We start from the raw sequence: 14,506 nt of genomic DNA on the forward strand, positions 1-14,506 counted from the left end.
AGCGTCTGAGAATGTAAAATGGCTGCAATTGCTGTGTGTAAGCATTTAAAGTAGCCTGGAGTGGATTATCTGCTGTGTCTCTAGGCAGAGGGTGTAAACTCTTGCTGCTGCAGTAACTGAGCTGCTGTCTGCAATTAAAGCTAACTAGTAGCTGCTGACATGCAGCCTGCTATTACAGGCATCTCACTCCGCAGACGTAGAGGAACTGAGCTGCAGCTATTGTGGAAGTTGCCCTGGCACAGATGAGCCAAAAAGGTTTGCATTTTCAAAAGCCTGAGAATTAGTTACTGTTGCAAACTATTCTAGCATTTAGATGACTTTGAGACCATGAGCCCTGGCGCCAGCCTGCGTTCCTGGGATAGTTTCAGTATAGGGCTGCAATGAGAGCAGGCTACACTGTCAGAAATCTGCAGCAGGACCCCTTCCTACTGTCTGTTTGGTTTGGTCCCTGGCTCCAAGTTATAGGCTGGCCTCTAGGGTTGTTTGGCCAAGGAAGGATTTTCAAGAGACTTGCATTCGTAGTCAGGGTGGTTAAAGTGTCCTGGGCTCGGGCTTGCCACAGTCACGTATGCTGTACTTACTCATGAAGCAAACTTCATGAGCGACTCTTTGGCAAGGGATCCAGCTCTATCATTATCAATTCTGGGAACCTACAACTAGTTCTACTTTTCTGTCTTCTCTTACACTTTCTTACAGGTTTGTGCCTGCCTGAGAGGCTGTCACGTGTGTGGGTGATGTCTGTCAATCTGAAAATGCACTTGGGTCTTTGTTTTTCAAGTAGGAAAGAAACTTCAAGGAAGAAGTAGCAGAAGTTGTGTTTGTGCAGTTACTGTACATGTGAGCTTTGGCTGGGTTTGGTGTTGGTACAAGCTTGCAGCATTATAGAGGCATTTTTAAAGCTCATTTAGTTCACCGATAGTTGAGAGTTTCTGCTAATCCTTCCTGAAGTCTTGATTTTTGACACAGTACTTAATCAGCATGTTACTTCTCAGTGCTACCAGCAGCACACAAAAAGTTCAAATGATTAATCAAGTTATTTGAACAGATTTCAACAGGATTAAGAATTAACTGGAGTTCACCAAAGTTTTCCAGCTAAGATGCAGACTGGGGTTTTTCTTCTAGTCAGGACAGCAAGTTAACATGTAACAACCAGTTTCTCTCATTTGGGTAGTCCTTGTAACTTAAGCTTAAATGGTGCATAGACAGCTATTTTCAGTGTAGAAATGGCTACAGGTTTCTGGCAGAAAAGTGTTTTTCAGGCTCTGTCCTTTAAATACTTTGACTATTCATTCCTCAACCTTTTTAAAAGAAAGAGGCATCTGAAAAGCAATAACTGGCAATACTGGGCTTATCTCATTTGTTGAAATTCCACTTGGACTGGGACTGGTAGTCCAAGGGTACGCTGGCCTGGTAGATGGGGTTTTACATACCCCCAAACACCAGTGGGGTTCAGCTCTGGATCTGAACCTCACAGCTCAGACCCATCTCTTCGTGAAACTGAAAACACTTGCTGCTTTATGCTGGCAGCTGGAGTGTACAAAATAAATGTTTCAAAATCTAATTTGAAGTGTGGTTATGGTCAGAGAAGCGACTGTAAAAAGGCATCTCTTACTCAATAGATATGCTCCCTCTGTGTCCTTCAGGCATTTCTGCTGATCTTACTGATTCAGGACAAGTAGTTACTACTGTCAGTGCTGCAAAACCGGTAATGCTGGCACAAAGAGCTGGATTCCCTCCTGCTATGTGCATTATCAGCAAAAGTATTTGCCATTTTCTAGTGCAGATTTTGAATAATTGGATGATGGGCCACAAGGGAGAATAAAGCAGCTTGATTTTTCCAACTGAAGAGAGATTTTTGGTCTTGAAATAAGAAAAAAATCAACTGGAGAGTATTTAAACTAAGCCGATCAATCCAGAAAGACTGAGAGTAAATCCGAAACCTATCCATGGCATTTTAACGTCAGCTTTTATAGGCCATCTTAAATAACACAGGCAAACACTGGTTTCTGGCTTGTTTTTGCAGGCACTATGTTGCCATTTTTCCTTGACTCATGTTTCTTGCTTATTTAATGTTGCAGTGATGATTTCCAAGTTGATAAATAAATAAAATCATACATGAGAAACTCTGAGGGCTGAGCGGTGGAGCACTAAGGTCATAGAAAGAATGGAGCGTGTAATTCTAAAAGATTTTTCTGTGGGACATGCTCATGATTCTTTAAAATTACTTATTGGAAAAAATCTAGGCTGCAAAGCAATAAATCTGATCTTCAAGTGTGGTTTTACTTTGAAAAACAACAATGTAAAAATGCCACCTGTGTGCTCAACAGATCTTTTCTTTGTACATATGAATCCAGAGATGTCTTCCGTTTACCGCATTGCCAAAAATAATTTTCTTCTGCTTTTTTACTCCAGTTACCTTTGAAGAGTCTATGTAACTCCAAGTAACATTGGTTGGACTCTGTTTCCTGTTTTGAATTGGGAGCATTGTTACTCCTGCTTTTTAGTTTTAATATCTGAGACAAGAGGTGAAAAATATTTAAGCACATGAAAGTGCAGATACTTGCCTCGTGGGAATTCCCAAAGACCCTAACCTGTGTAATCCTGTTAGAGTGTCTGTCTGTATTTATGTGTTTAACTACTTTAGAAAGTCCGTCCCATAGCAATTGAAGAGTCATTCATGTTCAGGCTTGATTAATGATTAATCGTATCAAAGAGAACCAGTTGTGATAAACAGCACTTCTGGTCATTGACCTCCATTGCTTGAAGTGACACATGAGAAGAAAGGATGCCAGCTCAGTTCTTGCATGCTAAGCTAAACTGTTTGCCTGTGTTACTTGAACAGAATCTAATGTGGGAATCGCTGGCATTCAGAACGCATGACATAGGACAGCATTTTTGCAGGATTTTTCAAAGCAAAGTTGCATGCTGAATACATGCATCATCCACTACAAATATCTGTGTTCTGAAACCTTCCCTGGAGGGGCTGGGCAGGAAGGAGGGAATGCAGCAAAACGCCCTTGGGGAAATGAAATTAGTGTGGTTTTGTAGCACTCTTGGGCACCTGTTACATGTGAAATTCTAAGAGCGGAGTTACGCATTTTTGCCTTTCTCCTGGAGATTTAATGCTTTTTGGACTTTAAAAAAAGCAATTTTTAAACACTTACATGTTTTGCAGAACAGCTGGAGTGATACAGAGGATACAGAAAAATAACAATCTGTCTACCAAACTTTCATGACTAATCCATTACTTTATGTTTAAAATAACAATAAAAAAAGACTCGAAAAACAGCTTGTTGATTTCTGTGTTTCATGCAGCTTAGCATATAAAAGCAGAATAAGACCTTCATGAAGAAGCAGCCTCATAATGATAGCAATATATCTGTGAGACAGTGGTAAATAAGAAATGTCTTCTCTAACAGAGCTAATTTTTCTTCTTCCCTAGGTGTATATGTATTAATAAGATCCCTTCTTATTTCTTCTAGGCACCAGTAACAGATGTGCAGTTTGGCCCTATGAGACTTCATCAAGATCAACTTCAGGTAATACAACAGTTCAGACTGAAGTTTTAATTTCTAAAACATTGCATATGTCAGCTTAAAATCTATGAGTGGAATTTTTTGGGTACAGAGATCTTCATAGAGTATTTTTGTCAAGTGATAATGTGCACTGAACAGATTTTTATCACGACATTCTGTGTGATATCCTAAAAAACTTGCCTCACTCTTTTCTCCAAACATCTCTCAGCTCATAAAAATAGAGATAACTGTAGTTCTTTCTGCTGTCAGTTAGCTTGTAATCAATTTAGTGCGTGCCTTGTTTTGTTTTTTACTGGTAGTCAATTCTTAATCAAAATCTCATCAAAATGATACTAAGCCAAATGTCCTGTCAAGGTTTATTACACCAGCATTATTAGTAGCATCAACCAAAGTTGGAATATAATCACAAAAGATATGAAGTAACCTTGGTAAAGTATGAGGGGTTTTGTTACTCATTATTGACTGGCATTAATTCATCCTCCTGTATTTCTTTATTAATAAAGGTCTTTTGTCAGTTGTCTCCTTATTTTGTCTGAGATGGGTATGAGATTTGCAGATACATGAGTTCTCTGGACTTCCTTTGAAAATTTTGCTGTATCCCAAGGCATGCTGAATCATTAATAATCTAAGATGTTCCTCAGTCAGTAATTACAAAACTCCTGCATGAAAGTAATCTGGACCTGGTAGTTTGAAAATGTCTGTCTTCAAGAACTGCAGTCTAACATATTCCCAAGCTACTGTCAGAACAGACAGTAACATCATGAAACATAAATCAGAAACATTTCTCAACTATTTCTGCCTCCTTTAATGTCGTTAATGATTGTATCACTGTTGTTTAGAGGCCACTCTAAAATTCTACCAATTGATGCTGGTTTGTCGTTAATGATTGTATCACTGTTGTTTGGTCATAGGCCACTCTAAAATTCTACCAATTGATGCTGGTAATACGGCTGGCAGGTATGAGGGAAGGAGAAGTTAGACATGACATTAGTGCCAGAGTCAATCATACAACTCAGATCTGCTGACTTTCTATGCTATTGCTGAAAAACCATTCTTCCACTCTTAGAGAGTGTTATAAATTAACTTCACTAAATATAGCCCAAACTATGACATGTTTTTGCAAACAGTTTTGCAGGTTGCTATAAAAGGAATCTGAACTAAATGAGTACAAAGTCCTTCATTCTTACAAAAATATGTACTACATGGAAATGTTAAGATTTACTGGTAGACATTCCACCAACCTGGTCCAAAGTGTAATCAGCACTGGAATTCTTAAAATCGCCCGGAAGATAAATGGCAGTGGGATGGGTGCGAGTTACACATACTCCACATAATTGCCTGACCAAAGCATATATCTAACTGTGGTTTGATTAAATTACTGAAAGATCAGTGTCTTGGGACAATAGACCAAATGCTGGTTTAGTTATCCATCTTTTCCAAAAGACTGCATATACTGAGTCATCCACAAAATCAACAATGACATAGATCTATAGTCTGCCATTCTGTGTATTTTTTCAGGCAAAAGAAGTTTTCTTCTACAAAATATTATCTTGACACAAAGCACAATCACATCAGTGAGAGTCTTCCTTAGCAGACTTTATGTTTATCTTCTATACCATATTCAATCCTAGAATTTTAAATACATTTTAGAAGGAATTGGGGCTTATCATACTTTGAGTATGTAGGCATCGTACTGATTTTAAAAAGGCTCAGAGAGGTAATGTTATTGGCAATTATACAGAAAGTTAGGACAGAGCCAATAATGGCTCATAGATCTGGCTTCCAGTTCTGGATTTCAACCATGGTAATCTTCTGTGATAAAAATCCCATACCAAGCTTTGCATAGGAGTCACATGGGGATGTACTCCATATACAGAGGTACTGCTTATGATTTCAGTCTTGCATGAGTTCATCTTGACCAGCCTGTCTGTAGTTGCCAGAAACCCCCACAGAGTGGGCTGCATCCAGTATTTTTGGGAACTAGAATGAAATGAAAAGGACACCACATTTTTCATCAGGCCATTGAAGCCTGTTAAATATTAATTCACATGATGTGAACCATGGCTTTTTTTTTTTTTTTTTTGGCTGGAATATGATCCTGGCAAGAAAAATAAACCCCAAGAAAACAGTTTTATGTGAGACAGTTTCAGTGAAGAAAAGTAGACTTGCTGTTATTTCATGTATACTGTCTGAAACATAGGCATTTAGTCTCAACTGATTGCCTTTGTAGCTAATGATGAGAGCTCCACTTCCCAAATTTGTTCATCCCATGTGGATATAAATGGCTTTGGCAGACTATTTTATCCACTTGAAACACCTCTGTATACAGACAATTATAAAAAGCAATGGTCTGTAGAAAGCAATTCTGTTAAAAACCATGAATTAAGCCTTGGAAGTGGCTTTACAAAACTTGTTAAGAACAGGCAAAAGTCACAGAATCTACTGTGTATGTAAGACTTGTTTGTAATGATTCACTGTCTATCTTTAACCCAGGTACTTTTAGTCTTTGCCAAAGAAGATAACCAGAGTAACGGGTTCTGTTGGGCATGTGAGAAAGCTGGATTTCGATGTAATATTGCCAGGACACCTGAGTCGGCACTAGAATGTTTTCTTGATAAACACCATGACATTATCATTATTGACCATAGACATTCCAGATACTTTGATGCAGAAGCATTATGCAGGTAAGCACCATTCAGTGTAATTAATGCTTAACTATATAGTTAACACATCATCAAAGGTCTTTTGCTTTTATATGACCCTTTTATAAAATCTATCGAATGTTGATATTTTTTTGGACAGATGTCCACTGGCAACATCAAATAATGTTACCTCAGTGCTTTACATCTGATAGCTGCAGCATTTTTGGTTGTGTGCTAGGATATCTGAATATCAATCTGGCTCAGAGCCAGTGTACAAATTTCTTGCCATAATGAGCTGGGTTGTGGGTTTTTTTTCCAAAATACCTGGTTCCTTGTTTGCACATTAAATTAACTGCAAAGATTGCATGTGCCACCAAGCAATTTAATGAATACATTCACCTCATTAAGTGTTCTGAATTTTTTGAAATGTCGCTTGCTGTTGAGTAACTCCAGATGCAAATAGGCAATGTTTTGTGTGCACGTTTCCATACCTACAACACTTGAAAATCTGTTATGAAGAGCGAAGTTGCAAACTGATTCCAAAAATACTTCACAAACCACTGTAAAGTATGAAAAAAGGGGAAAAGGATTTGCTTTTCTGAGTCCACAGAGACTTGACAGGCAGCGGTGCCTTGCTTCAGTGACTTTCCAGTGAAATACCCCTTGGGAATGTGTCTAGACTAAGTAACAGTCTGTGGGGTGGGGGTCAGGTTATGTACCCTGGGTGAGTGTGGTGGGTTCAGGGCATGGGGACAAAGGCTCTTCTCCTTGCTAAACTAAAGTAATTAGATAAGATCTTTGTCAGGCAAAGACTAGGTATCCGCACTGTTCCCCTTGTTACATTTTTACCATTCTGTCCCAGAATAAAGTAAAATGCTCCTTAAATGAGTGAGGGCAAGTCTTTCACACAAGTCCATTATGTGCCATTTCAGAGGGGAGAATTTTGGCTATTCCCCCAGTAAGAGTGTTTGAGATTTAGATTAATCTACATTCTCTGTGTCTTCTTTTTTTTTCCATGGAGTCTCAGATATTGCTAAACTTATTCTTCTTTCTTCGCGATCCAGCAGGCTCGGGATTTGGTTTTTGTTTTGTTGTTAAAACCCTAAGAAGAGATGTTTTAAGAAAAGTACTGTGTGAAGATTATGTTCACTCATGTTTTCTGAAATGTGAACTTAAGAAAAAGTTAAATGATTTGCTTTTTATTTAAAGGTCTATCAGAACAACGAAACCCTCAGAAAATACAGTCATTATTGGTGTAGTACGAAGGTAAATACTCATCTTTACTTTCACACGTAATCAACAAAATGTAAATCTTATAATTGTAAAAGTAAATATTACATTAAAAATCTTGAATTAGAACTCCTTACTGTGCTAGTGATAATGTGTTATACTGTATAGAGTTTTCACCATTCTTGACCACAGGATTGGGACAGGATTTTTGATTTCTAGTTTTCACTAAAGAGGGTCTCACTTTGGGTTTTGTTTTGGTTTTTTGGTTTGATTTTGTTTTTTCACCTCCTGATTGCTGCAAGCTTTAAGAGTATGTTTCAAACAACCTCTGCAACATCATGTACAGAACTGTGGAACTGCCTCATAGATCTGTATTTTGGTATTAATAAAAACAGCAGTTTGAACCTTTCTTGGTCTGGCTTTCAGTACAAACAGGAGATCTGCTGAGTACAAAAAAAGATACAGAACAATTTGATCAGTACAAAGTAGCATCTGACCATAGATATTTTAAAAGTAAAATAAACTATATTATGGCATCTCAGTAAAGCAGTGCATATGCTTCTTTCCTCCTCCTCCCTCTGAAAACATTACTTGTATGACGTAAAATAATGTAAAAGTAACAAAAATGCAATATATTTATTCTGAAATTAAATAAATGGAAGATAATTTCCTCAAAGTACAATTTTGGGAATGTCCATTTCTCAGAAAACATTTATTCTGAAAACCAGTTCTGAGATACTGAAATTTCCCATTAAAAATCCTATTTTCTACCACCATGTCTAGCAAACAAAAGACCCTAATTAAACATTTCAAGGGATTCCATTGTGAATATCATCTTCAATGTTTTTATGTCAGGAAGTGTTCTGACTATGGTAACCATTGCTTCTACAGTCAGAATTGTCTCTCATCAGACTAAAGAAAAGAGAAAAAAAGGAGTGAAAGAGCAAACAGTAACTCAAAAGCTGCTTCATGTACATCAGAGAGAAAGACACCTGTGGTTCTGTGGGCCAGCAGTTCCTTTCAAAAGTGAGGAGAGCTTGGAAGCTGGGCTTGCTGACTCACAACTAGGAAGTTGCTCAAAAGGGTTTTTCCCTGCGATTCATTTTTGTCTTTTCAAAATGTTCACATTGTGTGTTGAGACAAGAAAATAGCCCCCTGCGGTGACAATATCTCAGAAGCTTGAGTTCTCAAAGTTTTGAGATGTGTCTGGTATCCCTGTCTACTGAAAACTTCAGAAGTGAGTTTGCCTTCTACTGGGACTGAGTTGACTGTGTCAAGTTCCCATGTACTAAACACAAGCATTCTCGAGTCACCATTTAGAATTTCACAGACAGAGAACTTTCACACATTTCCTTTCTTGCTGCAAGAAGCATATTTGTGAAAAAGCCTGACATTTGGCCAGGAGCACATGGAGGGTGTTCTCCTTCATTTTCCTACAGTTTAGTTCATGGTTTTTTTGTGGGTTTTTTCCCCCTATAGAATGCCTGTCCTCTTTCTTTGTACTTGTGCTTTGGGAGGAGGCATTACCAGATAGCTGGCATAAGGAATGGGGACATGTTTCTGATAGCTTCCCTTCTCTCTCTGCTTAATCTTGGGCAAACCTTGTACTTTAGTAGGCATCATTCTCTTCATGCATAAGAAACAAGTGCACAGAAAACGAAAAGGTGCATTAAGATCCAAAATTTCACACATAAATAAAAGCTATTGTGCCGTCTGCTAAACCTGACCGGCTTCTATCTGCTCATTTACAGAAACTTAACATAACGGCCTTTCTTCCAGATTCCAGCCATACATTCATATATGTTGGAGTGTCTTTCAACAGTTAGTATAGCCAAGTTTTTCAAAACGATTCAGATATCTCATTTTAGGAGTATATCATCTGAAAGTGACCTACTAGAAGGCACTGGGTAGGCAACACTAGAAAATCCATCCTCATTCAGGCATCTTGTGTTGTCCATCTAAGATTTGGTACGCTCAGATAACAAGTAATTTCTTAAAACTTTGGCCATGTAGACTTTCAAGTGCATCTTTGACTAAGGAGAGCATAAACAACAAAGAATCCAGTACCGAAAAAGAAGGAATAGTCCAACAATCTTGCTAATTACTTTGTTTTCTTGAAGCATTGGGGGTTTTGTGATGTAAGCAGCTCATTACATGAAAAAAGGAAAAGAATATTTTGGCTTATCCATGCTAAAGATGAAAGCTTATAAAACCACAAAAAATATGATCGTGTAAGGATCTAGCCATATTAGCCTTTAGTGTGACATCTGGGGTACAGGTATGTCAATGGCTTGTGAAACAGGGTCTCAGCTGATTACAGAAATAATCTCTGACTTTATCATCCTTCTTTAAAAGGCATGCTGATCGTGAAGAGTCATCAATATTGCCCCTGATCTCTGCTGGCTTCACAAGGGTATGTATGTGTTATATGCCACTAGGTTGCTCTGACATTTTAAAATTGTCATGCAAGGAACTATCCAGAAGTTCGGCTGTCAGTGACCATTTGTGTCTGTAATCCAACCTGAAAATCTTGTTCCTGCTGCTCGTTCTTATATATACCCCAATCCTGAAGTACTCTACACCAGTAGAATTAGAATAATGCTGACTAAGTAGGTGGACATTCTTAGGAATATATGAAGTGGTACTGAGACTTTTTTACTTGCATTTATTTTGGAGTAAGTATATGATACTCCACTTGAAAAGTTGGCATTGACAAAATTGACTAGTGACTGTAGCAGTCAGAGAGCAGCTTGCAATGAACAACAGAATGTGCTGTGGGAAATCAATTCTATCAAATGCCAATTCACATCTGTAAACAGGCTTCAGACACTGTCAAGTGCTATTATCTATTGTTTGGAGGCACCTGAAAAGTATTACATTGAAGCTGTTCCTTGGCAACTATTCCAATTAAGCAGGAAAGGTGCTTATTAGTGTGTCAGTTAAGTGGATTCCTCATTGCATTAAGCTGACAATGGAACAAAAATGTGCATGATTTACAGTGTGATTCAGAGTATTTGGCTACATGCTCACCCCATTTTTTGCTATCCCATCACAATCCATTTGCACCTATTTGCTTATTTGTAGTAAGGTCCTAATACAGGAAATGCTAGAGCCTGAAAATAACTGTACTTGTATGTACAGAGTCATTCCAGTGGGCACATAAGTAATCCAACACAGGTTCTGAATTATTTATGTATCAGAGCCTTAGAGATGCGGCTGATGGCAAAGCATAGAAAATTTTGTTTAGCAGCCTTAATGTGGTCGCTTATCTTTGATAATCAGTCCTCCCTCCCAAACTATCAATGTCTGTGGCAGTTTAGCATGAACAAAGATTTAACATTCAGACTCATACCTGGTAAATATGGAGTGTTTTAAAGAAACATCGAAGATACTGAGGTCATTGCTACACAAGCCCCAAAATGAATAATTGTATCCAGTAGCAGGTGTATTTGTCAGGAAGTTTTGCTTTCTTCTGTGTATACAATTTGGGGTATTAGCAATTCAAAACTCATAATAATCTCAAATTTTGATGACTTGAGACACAACATAATGTTGTCACTGTTAATTTAGGTAAGTAGCATGAAAGCATATAACCTCATTAAAAGTAGATTATTTTATATATTGATCATGCTGAGAATAATCAGAATGGTTGCACCTCATTGCCATGAGGATCTGTCACCTTTTCAAAATGCAGTAACCTGAAGAATTTTACTAGTTCCAAAAAATAATCTTCTCATGTTGCTTGTGTTCCAATATGTTCATTTTTGGCATATCTACTCCTTTTTAGTTTCTACTCCTTTTTAGTTCTTTATCAAGCAAAAGAAAACAGAGCCTCATATCCTTGAGTATAGAAATGTTTATTAATGAAATATTTCTGACCTTTTATTTGCAGAGATATGTAGAAAATTCTAATATAATGGCCTGTTACAATGAGTTGATTCAGCTGGAATTTGGAGAGGTGCAGGCACAATTCAAACTAAGGTAATTTTACCACAAACATTATCAGCAAAAACATGCCAGTTCATCCACATCCTTAAAAGAACATTCATTTTATTGTGTTTTACTTAATTATAGAATGTCATTTAGCTGAAGAAGATACGTTAATCGTTAAAGTACAATGTTATTCAGTATGGAGTTGCAATACTTTATTGTCATATACAATAAGAATTACATGGATTAAATTTAATCAGATGCCTTTTTTTTTTTCTCCAGGGCGTGTAATTCATTATTTACAGCATTAGAGAAAAGTCAAGAAGCCATTGAGATCACAAGTGAAGACCATGTAATACAGGTTTGTTCCAGTTATTTTTGTAAGTACAGAAAATTGCTCTGTGGACTGACTGTATTTTATTTCATCCATGATTACATTTACTCTTTCTTAAAATACAAGAATCTAACCTAACTTAATGGTTCTAAAAAGACTGGAGTGAGTTTAGCTGTAGAGTAGAATTTTCTCCATTTAAAATATCTTGCATAAATTAAGTAAATTTTAAGGGAGATTTTTTTTTTCCTAATGAATAAGGATTTACTCTCTTGTTTTTATTTTTTGTAATTATTGTTTTGTATCATAAGTGAATGCAGCCACTGGCTTGTATGCATTCTTTTCCAAAAATATTGTATGTTAATTTGATGATCTTGAAAAGCAAATCTAATTGATGTTCTATTGAAATAAAGGTAGTATACTTTTTTTTTTTTTGCTTAAATCTGATACTGTTTGATGCATTGGAACTCTTGGGCCAGCTGTTTTTGAATGTAGTCCTCACTTAAAAATTTCTTTTAAAAAGGGAAAATAAATTGTGCTTAAGTTTGCAGTCCTGAAAAATATCATCTTTACGAGGGAGTTAGTTCCGTCCCTAGCTATGAAGGCTGTGAGGAGTGATTCTATTATCAGTAAAGAGCTTGAGTCTAAGCCTCTGGGAGTTACAACATGCATATAAATTGTACCCTCTTGACCCAAATCTTGACAATAGCAATTTCATTGAAGGATGTGCCTTCTTCATCCCTTTTACAAAAATAACAGAACACATCCTGAAATTGTTTTAAATATGTTTTTTCAGACAAAATTTTATCCATCTGCTGACAGCCCCGAGATATGAGAGAACTGACATGTGCAAGAGTCCTGGAGCTCCAGCAGGCAGGGCTTTCTCACAGGGAAGGGGACCTTTTGGAAGGAACCTTTAGGGGGGAACCTTTAGAAGCGAGGGCATCCAGTGGCACCCTTTTTGTTTCTCTTATATTGAAACATTGGAAGTTGTGAGGCATTCAGATGCTGTTATGACAGGACCTCTGTCCGTAACTCAGCTAGCAAGAGGGTCATGAAGGTGTGGGCTATGGGTACCAGTCTTCAGTTTTCTTGGGCAAGGGCCACAGAATTGCAGCGAAATGCAACATTCAGTTCAGAGAGAAAGCTGCTTTATCAAATTCCACTTCTTCCTTTCTGCTTGGATGGACTTTGCCTGGACAGGGGAATAGTGATGGTTGGCCCTTACACACCATTAAGATAATGAATTTGTCAGTAGATAAGGTTAATATTCCTATGGTATACTACCATCTAATTTGTGATTTTTAGAAACACTGAAGTAGGTTTGAGGTTTATACATTTGAGAACTGACAGAGCTCGTTTTTCAGGAATTTATGTTGTCCATTTAAACTTTGTGGATATGTAATACTCAGCTGTTTCCATAATTTCCCTCTCTTTGCTCATATGCACACATTCTGCACAACTCTTCTAGCATGAACATTTCCTGTTTTGCTTCACAAAGAAAAAAATGTAGGCATCTCAGGAGCAGTCCATACAGAGATTTATTTCAGGCTGGGAAGGAGACCCCTTGGTTTAGCAAATAGAAAAAAAAGGGATTCTGTTGTGCTTTAAGCATTCTGTTGAATGGTTTTTTGTTTGTTTTTATTTCACAGTACGTCAATCCTGCTTTTGAAACAGTGATGGGCTATCAAATAGGTGAACTAATAGGAAAGGAATTAACAGAAGTGCCTATAAATGAAAAAAAAGCTGATTTCCTAGATACTATTAATTCCTGCATAAAGATAGGAAAGGTGAGTAATGGCATTGTATCACTTACCGTTTGCTACCTGTAAAAGTTATTATTGTCCAGGGATGACACGTGATGTAACCTGCAGCTTCAGAGACACATAGCGTTTGCAGCTTACTTATTCAAACAAGAAGAGGAAGTAAAAAATGCTCATTTTTAAGGGCTTCTTTCTCTTTCCTTGCTTGGAAGAGGTATGTGTTTTATGAAAATTAGTGACGTGCTGTATTTCTTTATAATATATTCTGTATGTAGCAAAAGGTATGGGAATACCAAAGAGAAATGGGATGGATACACGTTATCCTGGGTGACATAAATGATAAAAGAACCTTACTGAAGTATTTCAGCATGAAATGTGGAAGCAGATTTGCAAGAATGTAAAAATGTCAGAAGAGACATTTGCAATGTCACTTGAGAATGATACGTGGTGTCAGCAGCCAGCTGCCAATATCTTTTATTCTCTAGTGACATGGGAGCTGTCTAATGGATTTCCATTAGAAATGTTTGTTGCACCAAGAAAGTGCATGAGGAAGTACAGCTGGCTTCAAGGGAGGCCATTACAGAGAGACATTACTGGTTGCCTGGTAGCTCCATGATGTTCCTTGGGGACTTAGGATGGTCTACACGGCACCGGGCTTGCTGGCATCAAATGGGAGCCAGCTTTCTCAAAAGGGGAAGAGGGTCTTTGCCCAGGAACTTGCGGGGCTCATTGACAGGGCTTTAAACTAGAGGTGAAGGGGTAAGGGGAACCTATCGGGCTTGCCAGCGACAGGCTAGGGGATGAAATGCAAGGGTTAGAGGGACTGGGGGCTAGTATGAGCCCTCAACCCATTGCCCAGCAGTGTGTCAGGGGCACTGCAGCAAAGTTGAAGTCTGGCGGAGGTGAACCGGAGGCTCCTGAGGTAGTAGGAGCCAACAAGGAAAAGCCTGTGAAGCACCTCAAAGGAAATGAGGAGTGTTCGGCTGTGAAGGTGACAAAGCCAACAGCTCAGATGAGATGCCTCTATACAAATGCACGCAGCATGGGAAACAAACAGGAGGAGTTGGAAACTAT

General features: G+C 38.0%; 1 protein-coding gene across 5 annotated transcripts in view; it reads left to right on the forward strand.

Moving 5' to 3' along the window:
* The window catches only part of PDE8A (phosphodiesterase 8A), a 132,462-nt gene that overhangs the window by 88,805 nt on the left and 29,151 nt on the right, over positions 1-14,506 (forward strand). For 4 of the 5 annotated variants that reach the window (XM_035899338.1, XM_035899340.1, XM_035899339.1 and 1 more), the window contains 7 exons: positions 3,483-3,539; positions 6,030-6,220; positions 7,388-7,444; positions 9,764-9,821; positions 11,301-11,389; positions 11,621-11,699; positions 13,322-13,459. In XM_035899338.1, coding sequence (XP_035755231.1) covers positions 3,483-3,539; positions 6,030-6,220; positions 7,388-7,444; positions 9,764-9,821; positions 11,301-11,389; positions 11,621-11,699; positions 13,322-13,459 — 669 coding nt within the window. The remainder of the gene's footprint in view (positions 1-3,482; positions 3,540-6,029; positions 6,221-7,387; positions 7,445-9,763; positions 9,822-11,300; positions 11,390-11,620; positions 11,700-13,321; positions 13,460-14,506) is intronic. The other variant, XM_035899341.1, reaches the window with a different exon arrangement.

The sequence above is a fragment of the Egretta garzetta genome, unplaced genomic scaffold (assembly GCF_000687185.1).
Source record: "Egretta garzetta isolate BGI_Z169 unplaced genomic scaffold, ASM68718v1 scaffold287, whole genome shotgun sequence".
Classification (NCBI taxonomy): Eukaryota; Metazoa; Chordata; class Aves; order Pelecaniformes; family Ardeidae; genus Egretta; species Egretta garzetta.